This window comes from Vigna angularis, chromosome 7 (assembly GCF_016808095.1).
Source record: "Vigna angularis cultivar LongXiaoDou No.4 chromosome 7, ASM1680809v1, whole genome shotgun sequence".
Taxonomy (NCBI): domain Eukaryota; kingdom Viridiplantae; phylum Streptophyta; class Magnoliopsida; order Fabales; family Fabaceae; genus Vigna; species Vigna angularis.
The window spans coordinates 17,810,756-17,828,405 of NC_068976.1; the positions used below are offsets into that span (position 1 = coordinate 17,810,756).

Below are 17,650 nucleotides of genomic sequence, written 5' to 3' on the forward strand. Positions count from 1 at the left end.
CCTTCTAGTGCTCACGTTCCACATCAACCAAAACAAAAATGAAATTCAAACTAACCAAACTAGCCAAATCAAGAATCAAACACATTTCAAGCAATTTTTACATGTTTTTTATAAAGGGGAGTGACCACGAAAACGTTTTTCATTAATGAGAGTGACCACGAACAACATTGGAATGCATAATGGAAACCAAACTAGCAAAGGAAAACAGAGCAACCAAGAAAATGGGACAAAACAAAGAAAGAATGAAAACAAAACGAGAATAAATGAGAAGGAGATCTAAGGAGGGAAGCTGCGAGGAAGGTTGTGGGAAAGTTAGGGTTGAAGAAGGGTGCAACAGTAGCGTGCTATGGTTTATCCTTTAACATGCAACAAAGAAAGATAAAAAAATAGGTGAAAAGTAAAAACATTTTTACTTTGGTATAAATTATTTTAATTAAAGGTTAGATTTTTCATTTTTAAAAGAATTTTAAAAAGTTGGAGGTGGAGGGAGAAATCAGTAAAGTGCAGGGAGAACGACTTTTTTTCCATAAAGAAAGACGTGTTTTAAAATATCTTACTATTTCTAAGACATTAGGTTTAATAAACTATCATAAAACAACACATAATTGGAACATCAATTTCTATTACTAATCATTTATCTTTAGTTGAAACAACATTAAAGATCAGTATGTGTGTTTTTTTATTAATACCACGTACAAGACAAACAAATATTGTCTCCCCTTACTTGAGATAGTTGGCATCACATCTACAGAGTTGACCTTCTCAGCCGTTTTTGCATTATTATCAAGTGAACGCCAAAATAATTTCACTTAAGCATTGGAAAGTTTTAGAGGTTTATTTATGACATATGAGGACAATCCACACGTGATTGTTACTGACAGAGACATTGCTTTAATGAATGTCATTGACAATGTATTTCTTAAAACTTATCATATGCTATGTCGATTTCACAATATGAAAAATGTGAAAGCCAAAATGCACAATGTTAGTGGATTCTGTTGAGGCATGAGATGTGTTGATGGAAGCATTGGAAAATGTGATGGACTGTGAGGAGGAGCCATGTTTAATGCTTATGTTGATAATCTTCAGTATATTTCTACTGCATGTCCTTTGTTTTTTGAATATGTTAATCACACTTGGATAATTTCGTGTAGGGCATACTTCGTTAAGGTGTGAGCGAATAGAGTTTTGCATCTAGGCAACACAACAACAATCAAGTAATTATTATTGTTATTTTCTTTACTTTTTATGTTTTGTGTTATGATATTATTAATGTTGTTTACATCAGGGTTAAGTCTATGCATGAAAACCTGAAGAGAGTATTAAGGACCAATATGGGAGACCTATGTTCGTGTACTAACAACAACAACAACAAAATATATATAAAAGATAAAATCAAACTACTCATTACCAACTAAACTTTAAGTTGTGTACTAATTCAACCTTGTCATAAAGTAAATGTAACATGTTGTGTATAATGAGTCAACAGTGATGTGTCTTGTGGACTTCTTGGGAATCCCCCTACTTCATCTTCTTGTTTAGCAACATTCTCCTACTCAATAACATACTCTTGTTGCTCTTCAATAACATGATGGTCCTCAGCAACATCAACATTACCTTTTTGAGTTCGTCCTCTACGAGCTGATGTCTTAGGTATTCTCCTTTCATCCTATGATAAACTTCCATCACAATAGGTTGATGCACCTCTTGTTCTAGCTATACTTGTGAACCAAAATATTTAAAATTACAAAATAAAAATAAAAAAACCTACAAAATATAAAAAAGAAATCGTAAAACGGCCTAGAAAATTCAAATAAACAAAAAAAAACAAAAGTTAAAAAAAATGAAAACATATTTCGAATACTAGCAAAGGATTAAATGGCTCTCGAACCTACATTTGAAATTTGTTTAGTCCTTTGCCGACATTCAAAATTCGTCGAAGCCTTAACTAGCATTCCAAATCCAATTAAGGCTTCGCCGACTTTCGAAAGCCAGTTAAGGTCTCACTGAATAATCCATCGAGACCTTAATTGGCTTTTGAAAGTCGACAAAGCATTAACCGAATTTTGAGTGTTTGTTAAAGTCTCTCGGTGTTTGCGTTCACATCAACCAAAATGAAAATGAAATTCAAACAAACCAAATCAAGTATCAAACAAATTTCAAGCAAATCTTACATGTTTTTCATGGAGAGGAGTGATCACGACAGTGATCTTCATCAACAGGAGTGACCACACAACAATGGAGTACACAATGAAGACCAAACCAACAAAAGAGAACAAAACAACCAAGGAAAATGGACAAAACGAAGAGAGAACAAAGACAAAATAAGAGAAAACGAAAAGGAGATCTAAGAAGGAAAGCTGCAAGGAAGAGTTAAGATGAAAGGAGTTGAAGAGGATGCACTAACTACGTACTAGGGTTTATCATTTAAAATGGAACAGAGAAAGATAAAAAATATAGAAAAGTAAAATAATTTTTACTTTGGTATAAATTATTTTAGTTAAAGGTTAGATATGTTATTTTTAAAAGAATTTTAAAAAGTTGGAGGTGAAGGGAAAAGTCAGTAAAATGCAGAGAGAACGGCTCTTTTTCCACAAATAAAAGCGTGGTTTAAAATATCTTATTATTTCTAAGACATTATATTCAATAAACTACCATAATACAACACATAATTGGAACATCAATTTCTATTACTAATCATTTATCTTTAGTTGAAACAACACTAAAGATCCGTACGTGTTTTAATACAATGACATACTTTACAAAAAACTATATACACAACCTGACAATCTAACACTTCTAATGCAATTAATAAAGGAAAATGTCACAGCCCAATTAATTTCATCTAAGCTTGTAAAATTAATCCTTAATAACAATCACATTATTTGAATTAATCATTTATTCAAATGTAGCATCCAATATGCAACTTTCTATAATTAAATTGATGATATCTTAATGAATATTTGCAATAAATATATAAAAAGTTTGAGACTTGGAAAAAGAATGCTAATAATAAAAAGAGCATACTAGCAAAAAATAAAAATAAGTAAAAAAACATATAATGGGAAAAGGTTGTCATTCGGATAGTAAATAAGAAATCAAAAGTAAAAGTATATTAAAAATATCTAATTATACTTTCCCTAATCTTTGAATCCTTTGCTAAAAACAGCAGATAGGCATGTGCGCAAATATATTGTGTAATACTAGTATTCAGAAACCTTTGCTGCAAAAATACATTGACTGTAACATTATGCATGATGGTGAAACCACAAGGGAAACAAATGACTAAACAAAAATTGTTACCACTACAGTATTCAAAACTTTGCTGCAAAAAAGTGGAGCACCAACCTAGGAATTTCATTCTAAAATTTCTCCCTCCTCTTCATCAGATTTCTCAAATTGCTCTTCTTTAACCAAGGAAAAAAGTTCTTCGTGTGGATGATTATGCACAATAGAGTCATTCTCATCAACATCACTGTCTTCGTCTTCACTATTATGATCGTCATCATTATTTAGGCTAACAATTTTTTTAACAGCTCCCTCGTTCCCACGTTTAGAAACATCTTTTTCAGTGTCAACTTCAGACCCGTTCTCTTTAACCATGACTGATGGATATCTAAGGGGCTTGTCAGGACAATGTTTGAAGAAAGAATTTATTACCATGAACCTGAAAACCTGAAACAGGTGGCTCTTATCTTTACTTATATCTGCACTCAAGAGTTTCTGCAATAAAGTTGGCTTCCTCTTCTTTGACAAAGGGCTTTCTGAAATGTTGTTAGCAAACTTTTGCCTCTTGCCGAACCGACCTTTTCTGTCTAATTTCTCGTTGAACTTGTTTTGGAACTTTCTTTTGTCACTAAATTTGTTTTTCCCTTCATTTTGAAGACCTCGATTTTCAGAATTCTTAAGGTAGTGTGATGGTATTTCAGCAACTTCGATTCCCAATTCAGCTTGCTTTGCTAAAACCTCCTTAAGCTGCAAAGACAAAATATATACACTGCTAAGGAAATGGAATACCATTTGCTGAGTCCAAGAAATATTTATGTCAGCACTTATATCTCCTGCTAAAAAAGACTATTTTCTTAATTTTACATATTGAACATTATTAAATTTTACGACATGATAACATTATATTGGGAAGTGTTGCATGCTAATAACATCCCTCTAAGTATACCTCTCTTTGTAAGACCTCCCTGTTAATAACCTTGGAGTCCATCGGGCATTCACTGTGCCTCTGCAATTAGTATTCAGGAATTGATATTTAGAAAATAACATCTGATAAACACGAGCAGTAGATAGATCAGTTTGTTTACAACCTTCTGCAAGTGGTTACAAGGATGATTATTTTTCCGTGCTTCACGCCATTGTTGGATTTCTTGCTCAGTGTAAGTCACAGAGAAAAATCTAAACATTTAATTAAGAAACGAAATAAAAGCAATCATAAACAAAATCAGGGTTAGAGTTAAGGTATTTTCAGTATAAAAGAATAAGTTGTGAAATTCGAAGTTTAAGAAAAGTAATTCAATAATGAAAAGACAATAAAAATCTAACGAGAAAGCAGACATAACTTTATAAAAATAACACCAAAAGAAAATCTAATTTCATTTAGAAGGTTATCTGGATTTTGGAAGACATTTATTTGGACAAAAATCACAAGTCTGGTACCGAAATTGTGAAAGGTCAGAACCTTGTTGATTAAGTATGTTGAAGGAAGGCAGGACGTTGTATTTATATAGAACCACATGTATTGTTTGACTACTTACATTTAAAAACTCAGATGGATCAAATAATACACAACACATACTTATGTTCATGTTGAATGTAAAAGTTCAAAATACTATACTAGATGTATTCTCTGTTTATCACGCCTCCTTTACAAGAACCAATTTGCAAAAAAGATTCTATTAATCAATTGTTTGGTGCAACATCATATATGATTTCTTTGATTGAGTTGCACCAAAGAATAAATGTTAAGGGATTAATCCTTTTACAAATAATTTAAATTTCATAGGTCTAAAGAAAAAAATATAAATATATAAAATCAAATTCTAACCCATTCTTTATTGAATAATACTTCTCTCACTAATAACTAAATATTTTACCACTTGCTTTTTAAAATCTTCAAATAAAATTCACTAATAATGATTGGCGAATATATGTGGGTTGAATATCATGATATCCAAACCTGTTTCATCAACAAGAATAATTAAAATACTCGTACCCATTACCTGTGGATATCCATTACTAGTATTCATTTAGTATCTGTTACATATTTTATCCACAAATTTCCCCAAGTGTAGATTTATTTGTCATCCCTAATTTTATTGTCTATTTTAGTGGGATGTATTTCTTATCCTAAGAGCTAGGTTAGAAGGCAACATGATAAAATGGTCTACCTTTCTATTCTCACATCACTCCAACTCCATTATTATCACTGTCACCATCCCTCCCATTATTTCCTCTGTTACCACTTTCACTACCCTTATTGTTGTTGCCACCACCCCACATACATCCCCTATACTACTATCATCATTATCTCCATCATAACAACCACAACCACATTGACATTACCACCATTAGTATACCACAACTTACACCATTGTTACAAAACTTTTGCCATCACTTCCCCTATTGTCACCCACCATGTTACCATTATCATCATTATCCCCATTCCATTTTCACTATAGCACCTACCACTACATCTTCACTACCATTATTAACATACCAATTATCATAACCATTGTCATCATCTCATAATTACCATTGGCATTGCGACCAACACCACTATGATCATCACAATTGCTACCATCTCATTATTATTGTTGTCATCACTATTATCATCATCGTCAACACTATTATTGGTGTTAAATCTCTAGAGTCTATACCCGTAGAAAAATCCCAACATGGCTTCCCCAACAACATTCATTAAAGTGGTAAATGAAAATGGAGTCCTTCAATTATCATATTAACATTGATGATAATAGGTTCTAGACCAACACTTTTTTTCTAGTCTTTTAAGGACGTGTGAGAAAGAGCGAAGTGATACTTATGTGGTTCTCTTCCTCTTCCATTCTTCATCTACAAACTACAACAATTGAGGAAGACTCTTACTAAGAGCTTTAACTACTATGCCAACCCACATGAAATGGGAGTTGGGGAAATTAATCTGCTCAGAGCTCTCAACCCTAGCTTAGTCTTTGAATCATGTGTGTAAAGACCATGTCAGATTCCTTGGTTATTATGGCTATTAAGAGAAAACATAAGGTCAACTTCTAAAACTAAATTTAACTACCCAGGGAACTCCTCTTAACACCTTATCACCAATATCAAATACCCACCAATCTATATAAGAACCATTAAAAGGCAAGAAAAGTTACTATTGTTGGACCCTTAATGCCACATACACCGCAAGAGTGTGTGCACTAAGGTCATCCCAAATAAACTTTTGTTTTCAGAGATGTTCAAAAAATGACCTACAAAGTACAACTGTGGACACAATTGCGGATCTGTAACATGGCTTGATGGTTACCATTATGTCCATCCAGTATTTTCAGTCTCAGATGTTTTTTAACTACATGCTTCATCTCACAGTTCAAAACTAAAATAGACCGAAATATTTCCTTGTACTACAAACGGGCTTATATGTCAACAATTTTTACATTGCTAACCTTTGGCTAAAATGAATAGTTGATTTCTGCATTTATTGAAGCTAGCTACAGATAAGGGTTATATATAGAGTTGGCTTTCCCTATCTCCCATAGGTAGTGACTAATGATAGGTACTGACTAATGACAGTCAAGAAAACTGGACATTTGGACACAGAATCAAGGATAATGTCCAAAACTTCGAACAGAGTGGCAAAAATTTTCTATTAACATTGTTCTACTTTTCGGGTGTACATCATTCTTTTTCAAGTAAATTCTCACATTTTCAAGAAAATATTACATTCAGTTGATATCTACTAGCAACATTTTTAGGACTCCAGAAACAGCAATGTAAAATAACCTTCAATTTCAGGAAGTAGCAAATAAACTAAAACTATTTAATTAGCATGTCATTGTTACACATTATCATTAACAACCAAGACAATTAAAAAACGACTGCAAATAAGTAATAGACTGGGACCAGATAAAAAAGGATCAGAAAGTGAAGCAGAAGCTACCTTTCTGGTTGCTGCTTAAGTTCCTTTGATCTTAATCTATCCTGTCCTGCCCTCCCACTGTAAGGGCCTGCTGTCATCACAACATTAGCCTAAGCATAGAAAATGTTTCATCTGGGATACAAGGTAGAAAAGTTCAAACCTCTTCCATTATGATCTTTAGGAAACCCAGTTCTCCCATTGTTGGCATCATGAAATTTAGACTTCTGGAATCTAAAGAAACAGGACAGCAATTGTAACGCACAGACAAAACGTGCAAGTGATCAAGAGTAACAAAGAGAAAAGAAAATAACATACCCTCCTTTAAACCCTCCTCGTTTTGGTCTATTTTTGAAGTTTTTGCTGGGTGATCCATTCCAGTTGGTATTTGGAACATTAGTTTTAATATTGCCATAAGGATTCTCCTACAGCAATTATTGGGATTTTCAGTAAATATATTACCACAGCATCATTTACAATAGTATTTACAAGTAGTAGAACAATAAATTCCGCTAAAACATTGAAAAGACAGAAAACACTCAAGTTTTAAATACCTGCGAGTGTGACTTCAAAAACGCAGGAGGTTGAGAGTTACTTGTATGAGCCAAATTAGAATTAAGTGACCCAGAAGTATTCCCTTGTAACTGCTGAGATGAAAAAGGCAACCGTGATACCAAAGCATTTGCATTCACGTTTGGTGGTGCAAGGTTTTTCTCGTTCGGATCAATGTTCGGATCAATCTGCAGCCGGACCTGCCCTCCAGGCTCAAAGCCTAACTGTGGACTTGCTGAAAATAAAGAATTCTGAGGGACCATAGCCTGAGGCCGTTGGTTTGGAAACCCAAACATGGGGCAGGAACCAGGATGCATGCCATGAGGAATCCCTTGAGAAGGGCTTGGCATTTGTGTAGGTAACTGTTGATTCATATTCTGAACAGGATAAGGGGCACAAAATTGGCCGTTTGGCATACTAATGTTCATATGAGACGGCTGAAGCATATTCAAAATACTCTGTGCCAACATTTGTCTCTGTAATTGAGACAAATTGAGTTGAGCTGCATTCTGCATGACTTGTCCCTGAACAGGATACATTGAATTGCTGTAATTGGGATTGCCACCACTATTTTGGGGACCTAAACCCCCCACAAGGGGTTGACCCTGTTGATGACCAGGCATACCCATTTGAGGCAGATGCATCTGATTATTTTGCAAGGGAAAATGATTGTGATTTGCAGCATTCATAAAAGGTGCTGCATTCATGAGTATTGGCTGCATAAAAGGGGGCAACAAGCTTTGGCTTTGGTGGTTGCCAGAACAAAACTGGGGCTGGGGTGTCATGCCCACACCATTGTTTTGTAAGAAATTTTGATGGTTAGGACTAGGAGCATAAGGGGGTTGGGTTTTGGAGGAGGAGTTGCAATTGTTAGCCATGATGTTAACATAAACACAAGAAATTTAAACAATTCAAAGTTTCAATTAAACACAGTTTTGGAATCTGAAGTGTAGGAAAGGAACCCAATAACTCTGAACGTGATCAAAGCAACAAGGACAACAACCTCCATTAAACACAGTTGCGATCATTAAATATATGGAATCTGCCTGCATGCCAAATTTAACAAGATTGGAAATACCTGTTAAGAAATGAGCCAAGCAACAGAGGAAGAACAACAACCGATTGAGAGAGAATGACAAGACAAATAAAAAAGAGGTGACAAAGGAACATCAGAATATATCAGAGGCAAATAACTTTTAAGAAAGAAGGCTTACCATGTGTTGATATCAATAAGGCAATTACATGCACAGCCTTATATTTACCAACAAATTGACCCGCCAAAAACGGAGTCAAACCAAAATGTCAAAATTTACAGCTAGTTCATGTGAGAACTTTGCAAGTTACACATTTAAACATAAGTATAATAAGCCAGTAACTATACATTCACAAAATATAACAACTCGGTTTCCCCCTCCCCCTACCTTCCTCTTCTAGGAACTAAACAGGCCGACATCAAGTTTAAGAACTTCTCAAAAACAGCAGACTAGTAATCAATGATTTATTTTGCAGCAACATTCAAGTAAAAAAAATATAAGGTGATGCTTCAATCACATTATCAACTCAATAAGATAACTTTGCATATATCCTGGTTCACGCAGGTGAAAATGAAATATTTCATATCTCTGTTTATGTTTGGTTATGGTGACTGATTCAGATAAATTTTCCTCTTTATTTATTGATTGATTTCAAACACAGTGCTTGATTCTGTTGCTGCTGGTATTGGTGTTTGTTGGTAATAGGAAAGATACGAAGTCATCTCTAGGCACTTCCAAAGATATTCTAGAAATTGCCAAGTTTGGTGTGTACGTGACAGCCAATCATTCTCATGTACACTTTTGCCAACAATTCCAGCAACCTCCGCAAGTTCATGGGAAATGTATTATCCTTAATCATCTTCTCATATCTCATATATAATCATTTTGGGGTTTATGTACTTCAACCTATGGTCACCAATTTCTTTTTATTTATATTAAATATTGCTATAATTGAAAAATGGAGTATTATGAATAGAGTTCATTTGTCATAAATGGTGAATAAGCTTAGCCTATAAAGGTATATCTATCAGTTTTGCACATCCAAACATCCTGAAATCAGATTATGTAATTTCAGATACAACTATCCAATCAGTTTAAAAGTACAATAAGCAATTTAAATCACAAAATTTGTGCACGAATTGCATGAAGTAAACAATGGGTGGAAAAAACAATTACACAGGCTTGTCAAGAACCAAAACCAAAAAGACAAGAGAAAAAGGTAAACCTGGTCTAGAGGGAACAAGTGGCAAATTTGACACCAACGAAAACAGGCTTCAGGTAGCACAACTAATTGCAAGTGACCGGGAGATAGAAGATTTTCTTTTACTGCTTGGAGATCAAATTGTGAACCGGAGCTCTAGGTTGATGATAGATATCTAGAAATTGATGTTAGGTTTTGTGAATGTGAAAGTATAGGGTTCTTAGGAGTGATATTTGATTCTAAAGTACAGGGTTCTTAGGAGTGATATGAAAGTATAGGTTCCTTCGCCTTCTGGGGTGACAATTGGTAATTGTCAAAATGGGTCACCCCAAAATCACGTCTCATTTTATTGATGATCAGGTCCATGATATACCCATTTTTTCCTCTTTCCAATTGCCACAAAATTATTATCATCTTAAAACTAACTTATCCAGAGTACTTAAGTTTATATTTTTCTAATAACATATGTCATATGTCCTTGTTCACTTTTTTTTTCTTATGACAAAAAATAAAAAAGTATTACTACAATAATTATTAAAATAAAAAAGTATAACAAAATTAAAAAATTACAGTTTTGCATTTGAGGTTTATGATTTGGGGTCTCGGGTTAGAGTCTAGAATCTAGGATTTAAGGTCTAGAATTTAAGGTTATGATTTCTACAAACGTCATCTAACAAGCTCAACTAAAGATTTTTTAGAAGTCCAACATATGATTTCTTTTATAATCCACAACTAAGACAAGGTTTGAATCCCGAAACAAGGATGAAATTGAGACTAGAGGAGCCCGTGAGACCACTGGAAGAAATGTAGCGGTTTTGTGGTCATCCTAGTATGGTGTGTGGACCTCACACACATGACTGAGCTGTGTAGAAGGGTAGCATGTGGTGGCTGTGTGGAATTTGTTGCCTCAATGCCCACTATGTTTGTTGCTGGACGAGGTGCACCAAATCTAGAGGTCAGCGGTGGCAGGGGGCGACCAGAAGCGATAATGGAGAATGGATAGCCGTTACCTCAATGACCACCACAGTTGCTTCTTGTTGGATGAGGTGCACCAGCTATGGAGGTCGGCAGCTGCAGAGGGCAGCCAGAAGTGATAGTGGACAGTGTATGGATTAAGAATAAACCTTGAGAGAGATCTCTCAGCCGATAGAAATACAAAAGTTTGTCTTCATTATTTACTAGTAGTGTCAGCCATACTACAATTACTAATTACACAAATCACAGAGTAATCACCAAACAAATCACTTATACAAGCAATGGACCCCATTTCACTCCATATCTCTAGATCTCTTTCACTCTTCATCTTCATCCAAAACCCTTCTCCCAAATATTTCAATGTATTCTATAATTCTTCAATGTTTTATTTCTAAACAAATCCATCACATCTGTATCCATAACCCTATTTTTATACCCTACAAACTCACATAATCACATATATACAGGAAGGACCTAAACCAATAAACACAGAAAGAGGTGCAATTACAACTACCACTGGAAAACCAAATCATATCACTGAACATCTCAGAATCCAAACCAATACCAATTCCAAACACAAAAATGCATCAAAATAAACAAATGTCTTACAATTTTATAATGTACCATTTTAAAAATCTCACCTTTAGGACAATCACAACACTGTATTTGACCTTCACAGGAGAAGCATTAGCGCCACCACGTGCTCGACCTCCTCGGCAGCGGGTTTGAGCTTCTCAAATTTCCAGTTGAAGAACTTGATTTCGAAGGACTGAATTTTAGACCTATTAAGGTTCTCGCCAATGCAACACGGGTTTGGGAGTTTTCCTAAGGTTTTAGACAGTAATCACTAATTCCACTCAGTTTATTCCAGAAATGTGGAAAAAAGAAGGAGAAGGATGGGAACAAATATTAGGGCTTCCGATTGTATAAGAAAGGGCGAGAGTGTACCGTGACAAAATTGATTTTAGGGTTTCATATTGTATGAGAAAACTAGTTTTAAGGAGATTTCTTTAAGTAGACTTTCACCCCTATCACCACGAATTTTATTTCTTCAATCTCACTTTTTTTTTATGAAGTTTGATTATTTTTTTTGGTTTGAAAAAATATAATTTTTTATTTGAAAAAATATAAAAATTTTGTTTAGGAAGAGAACCATCCTCTCACTTATCATAATCAAGATTATGGAAAAAAATGAAATTAGTGTTTTGTTTTCTTTAATTGATTTTTATTTCTATTTTTATTTAAATTTTATTATTATGAATCAGTTCGAAAAATATGAAGAAAATAAATTTATGTACAGGTTATTAATGTATAATATATTTAGAATGTATGTGTACCGAAGAAATTCGTGAAAACTAATAGTATATAAAAAATGAAAAATTTATAAGTTTGATTTTTAGGATTTTTTATTTTTTACTTTTTATTCTTGATTTTTTTTAGGATTTTTCAACTTTTTTTTTCTTTTTATTGGTATAATTGAGAGAGTTGATTAAAACGTTAACATAGTGAAATTTTTTGCTTTAAAAGAAATGTTGGATTATGTTGAAGGACACTTTGTCATCTTTATCATGTGTGAGATCTGAGTGTTTCCAAAAGCATTTTATGAGAGTTTTTGGACTTGTGAGTGAGTCGTACCGAAATAGTAATTTGTCTTTATTTTTGAGTTTATGAGCCTTTTTTTTTGTTCTTGCTTTCCTCTTTACACTTTTCTGTTTATTATTCTTTTCGCTCTATGTTCTTTCTTAGCATTTTGTTCTTTTCTATTTGTTATTCACTTTTCCTTTTTCTCATTTTTCAATTTATGTTTTTTAATGTTTATAACCTAATTATAATGGGTATATCGGCTGGAAGCTTTGGACTTAGATATAGTAGGATCCCTTTGCAATGACTGTGAAACTGATCTATCATTTTCATCCTTAAGCCTAGAACTAGACATTAGCACCATTGAAGACTAAACTAACTTAAAAAATTAATTGCAAATACATGTGATATGGACATAATCACTTTTTCACGTATGCTCTTTTATTTAGAATTTTTTTAATAATAGAAAAAAAGATGAACAAAAATTTGAAGACTTTGAAGGTTGAAGATAAGAAAGAAAAAAAAATCATGGAGCTCGACGAAGGAGAAACTATCTCTATTAGAGGTTGGCTACCATTATTGGTTTAAACGTCCTAATCAAGAGCAAGTGCATGAAATCACAATAAAACTTCGGTGCCATGGTGAAATTGGAGCCTACAACGTCTCGAGTTGGTTTCAAAACTATGAATATTGAGAGAAAGCAGCAACGTTTAAAGCAAAGTGTCACCTTCGCATCTGATTCCCTTCGGCCTCTTTTGGGTGTCATTTATGAATGGTCAGCTCTTTTGAGTTTTAATCATTTTTCTTCTTTTTTATTATACTTTATTCTTTATGTTTTTGTTTTTTCAATTTTCTAATTCTTATTTCTCTTTGTTTATGTAATTATAAATCATTTTAGGTAGCTCCGCTCATTCCAACAATCGTGACCTTAAACCTCTTTTTGATTCCTTCTATACACGTTGAAGAAGATGTCACTCTTCTGGTGTCACTCCTATCGAAGAGCTCTCTCGAGTTATTGTTAAGGTCACCATACTTCCGATCAATAGTCTCATGAAGAGACTATTAATATTTATTTTTGTGTTTATTATTTTTTATTTTCTTGTCTTTTGTCATCCACTTGTGGTTATATTTGTGTAATTTTTGTATAATATATAGAATTAGATATTTTTCATTTTTTTATGCTTTGTTTTTTTTTTGTTTTTTTATAATGTATAAATTATTGGAACATTATATTTTTATTTTTACGTTTATTAAAATTTTTAATATAGATCGACATAATAATCCTTGAGATCAGTCAATTATTGATGTTTTTTATCGTCAAATTTGAATAATATGTACAATTAGATATTATTTTTTTCATTTTTTATTTTTATTATGCTTTTTTTTATGTTGCAATGTAAAATTATTGAAACATTATATTTTTCTTTTTGCGTTTATTAAATTTGTAATCTAGATCGACACAGTAATCCTCGAGATCTGTGAATTATTGTTGTTCTGTCAAGAGTGAACGATTGATGATATAATGAAGAAATGAAGATGAACTTGTCCTAATTTGAAAATGAAGTGTGGACCTTAAGACGTAACACTAGTCTTGGTATGACTTAAATTGAAATAAAAACTTGAAAATGTGACATTAACGTGAAAGTGTGAATAAACCTAAAAATGAAAAAAAAAGTGTGTGTAACTTGGATATGCGAATGGAGTAAAAAAATGGTGGAGATTACTGAAGTTACACCTAATTATTACGGTAGAATTCAAAATAAATGATTGAGTGGTAATGGAATTAACAATTCAAATTTTGGTTGGTAATTGTGATATGAAATACAGTAAAAGTTAGACAAGGTTTGAGCTCAAAGTGAATGGTTGAATACAAAGAGTAATGTTTAAACAATGTTTAGGCTTAAAGTTGCATAAGATTTGGATTCAAAATGATTGGTTGGACAAGGTTTGGACAAGGTTTTATGAACTTCATACGAGAGTAATGGACAATGGTATCAAGAATAGGATAGGTGACAGAAAATTTATAAAAAATGACAGAAATGTTTCTAACATGATGAATAAACGATTATTTTTGAGTGACACTTGAAACATATAATCACTAAAATTGTCTTCTTATCTGCAAGCAAATCTCCAAACACAATTTTTTTCAATTACATATTTTTAATTTTTTTAACCGGACAAAAACATAGATAGTAAAGTCATCTTTGATCTATGTGGATTTTATTAAAAATGGATAGTAAAGACATAAAAATGATGGATGATTATTTGAAACAAAAGTCTATAAATAATGTTACATATGATATTGCATGATTTCTCTTAGTTGACATGTTTTACTTCTTTTTCTATTTTCATTCTTTCTCTCAAAAACATTTCTTAGCCTTTTTTTTTTATTAGTATACAATCACGTGTAAACATTATGTCAACCTTTAAGAATAAAGGTGATCCTTATTTAAAATGATTTGAAATGTTTTTTTTTTTTGAAGATTTAAAATGGATAACCAAAGATGATAATTTTTGTTTTTATTTTTTTTACTACCAAATAGACATGCTCACGCATCATCCCAAATCATAATTGTTTTATTTTCCATGTTTTAATTCACAATAAAAATTCAACTCCCACAAGTTACCCCTTGTTTGCCTTTTTTTTATTATTTATTTATTTATTACGTTATTCAGTTTTTATATTTTATTTTTATCTTGCTCAGAGGCTTGCCTGCTAACATTTTAAGGCCATGCCCATTGTACATTGATTCATGAAAAAAGGATTGTGATGTAAAGTGATGGAGCAGGAAAGTATTTGAGCAATTTCAGGACATTGTAAATCAAATAAACACTTCAAAATCGATGATAAACATATTTGTTTTATTTTTTTTATTCAATTAACTTATTTGCCAAATAATGTTTATTTTGCCTATTTTTTTTATTTTTTAATTCTTTTTTATAAGAATGATTAACAAGAAAAATGAAAAACGATTAAATATGAATTCATTAAAGCATTACATTTTTTTTTGTTTTTATATTTTTTTTAATTTTCAAAACCTCATTATATACTTATTTTTATGTACAAAGAAAATGTGAAAAACAAATGATAAAAAATTATCTCTCTTGCCTTAACAAAGGTTGGGTGCTAAAAATTCTAAGGCCAATATATACAATCTCACCATAATGGTTGCTTAAACCTAAAGATTAAGGTCACTAGAGCTATGATCCTCTTTACCTCATTTTTAGTTGATAAATACAAATAAAGAGAACAAATTCTTGATGTAGTTCTCACGATAACCAAATAAGAAGTATGTGTCAAATGGTATCGCTATACAACCCTTCTAATTCTAATTTACACCTAGACTCGGGCATAAGACTCTACTCATGATATGCATAAATGTCTAAGAATGAAGAATACCATGCATATTTAAAATCACAATCGCAAAATAATATAGCATGTCGCCTACCCTAGGATTCAATATCTAGTCATATAATTATTTCAAATATAACGAATAGGCTAAAATATTCACATGCAATTATTCCAAATATTCAATATATATATATATATATATATATATATATATATATATATATATATATATATATATATATAACAAAGGATATAGAAAAAGCATAAAGAAAATCACATCAAATATGCACATTTAATTAATAGGCCTCACTCTTTACCATCCCTAGTGGAGTCGCCATCTATCGTAACCGGAATCGCGACGGGGCGACAACCCATTAAAAAATAAACGGTTTTGAAAATAAAGTTTGGAGTCGCAATCATAGTTTATTAGTCTCCTACTGCACTTACACGAAGACAATACCTTTACTTAAATGTACGACGTTGATTTGATTTTCAAAATGTTTAATTTTCTAAAAAAATATCACTTTTAAAGAAACATAATTTGTTTTTGGACCCAACAAAGAATGATATTGCTCTTACGTATCTTCATTGAAAATGTTGATATTTTTTATTTTTGAAGATTTTATATTTTTTTATATTTTGAAATTATTTTAAAAAGGATGTCATACAATTTAAACAACCTCATAAACATAAAAACAAAGTGATGGATAAAAATTTTTTATTTTATTTTGAAGATGTTGTATTTTTTTGGCATTTTTTACATGGTTGAGAAAAATTAAGACATTAAACACGAAAACAATGCAAATGAGTACACGGATATTCATACATTTAAAACATTATTCAATTATTTAAAAAAAAGATATTAAATATTAGGACGATACAGACGATCACACGAGTAATAATACCTTTAAAACATTATTTAATTATTTTAAAAAAAATGATATTAAGTACTAGGACGATGCGAACGATCATACGGATACTCATATCCTTAAAATCGCAGAAAAATAGATTTGTTTTTTTCTTTGTAATTTTCAATATTTTTATATTTGTTTTTTTAGAAGAAGAATAATATAAATTTGAAAAAATAGGTTGCAATAAATAAAATAAATGTAAAAGAAAGTAATAAAAATAAAAGAAGCTCAAAACTTTAACAAATAAGGATATATGAATAAAACATGTGGTTTAATGAGACAATAATTATTTGATGTTTGTTATGGTAAAACTAGAGAAAAAAGAAAAGTGACTTGAAAAAAGAATTAAAAAAATATGAAAAGAATGGTGATGGAGGAAAATCTTACTTATACATCATTGAAGTTCTATCAGCATTTTCTCATTAAGTCAACCATATGCTCATCTACAAAGAAGACTATTTGCTCAACGCATCAGTATGACTCGCTTAACAAGTGGTATCCGTTAAGAGAGGATTAGTTCAATTTTCGCTTAGCGCATGCATATTTATGTGCTGAGTAAGTTATATATTTTTGGATTGGTTATTAGTGCGAGAAAGACAGAAAAGAGGAAATTTTAATCTGAGAAAAAATTGAAAATATTCCAGAAACTCCAAGGAGGCTGTTTCAAGATGTCATGACACGATTCTTCACTGATTTGCATCAAACATGTATGTTTTAGATGACTAGGAGTTGTTAGATTTCTCTTTCATTGAAATTGAATGTAATAAATTCGCTATGATGTAATTTTCATGTTTAACATATATCTGCGTTCATATGTTCTTCTTGCTTTTATTGTCATTATATAGAAGTATAATGAAAGTTTGTGATTACTGGAAAGTGAACTTGAATGCAAACATAAGATAGAAC

General features: G+C 32.0%; 1 protein-coding gene across 3 annotated transcripts; it reads right to left on the reverse strand.

The window, feature by feature from the left end:
- Window positions 1–3,180: 3,180 nt before the first annotated feature.
- LOC108338108 (uncharacterized) lies at window positions 3,181–11,896 on the reverse strand. Of its 3 annotated transcripts, none has more exons than XM_017574817.2 (8): window positions 11,542–11,896; window positions 7,693–8,736; window positions 7,457–7,563; window positions 7,302–7,372; window positions 7,163–7,229; window positions 4,317–4,404; window positions 4,175–4,234; window positions 3,181–3,975 (listed from the first exon to the last, which is right to left on the reverse strand). In XM_017574817.2, exons 2-8 carry the CDS (start codon window positions 8,566–8,568, stop codon window positions 3,358–3,360), a joined length of 1,887 nt encoding a protein of 628 aa, XP_017430306.1. In that variant the 5' UTR covers window positions 8,569–8,736; window positions 11,542–11,896; the 3' UTR covers window positions 3,181–3,357. The 3 variants fall into 3 exon arrangements, with proteins under 3 accessions (XP_017430306.1, XP_017430304.1, XP_017430305.1); XM_017574815.2 differs by having other exon boundaries at window positions 7,163–7,232; XM_017574816.2 differs by having other exon boundaries at window positions 7,163–7,232; window positions 7,693–8,768.
- Between the last annotated feature and the right edge of the window lie 5,754 nt (window positions 11,897–17,650).

Coding starts and splice junctions, on each gene's coding strand:
- LOC108338108 (XM_017574815.2), bottom strand. CDS start 8,568: ATGGCTAACAATTGCAACTCCTCCTCCAAAACCCAACCCCCTTATGCT. Junction 7,564..7,692: donor TTTTGAAGTCACACTCGCAG/GTATTTAAAACT, acceptor TAATTGCTGTAG/GAGAATCCTTATGGCAATAT. Junction 4,405..7,162: donor CTTAAGCAGCAACCAGAAAG/GTAGCTTCTGCT, acceptor TTAAATGTTTAG/ATTTTTCTCTGTGACTTACA.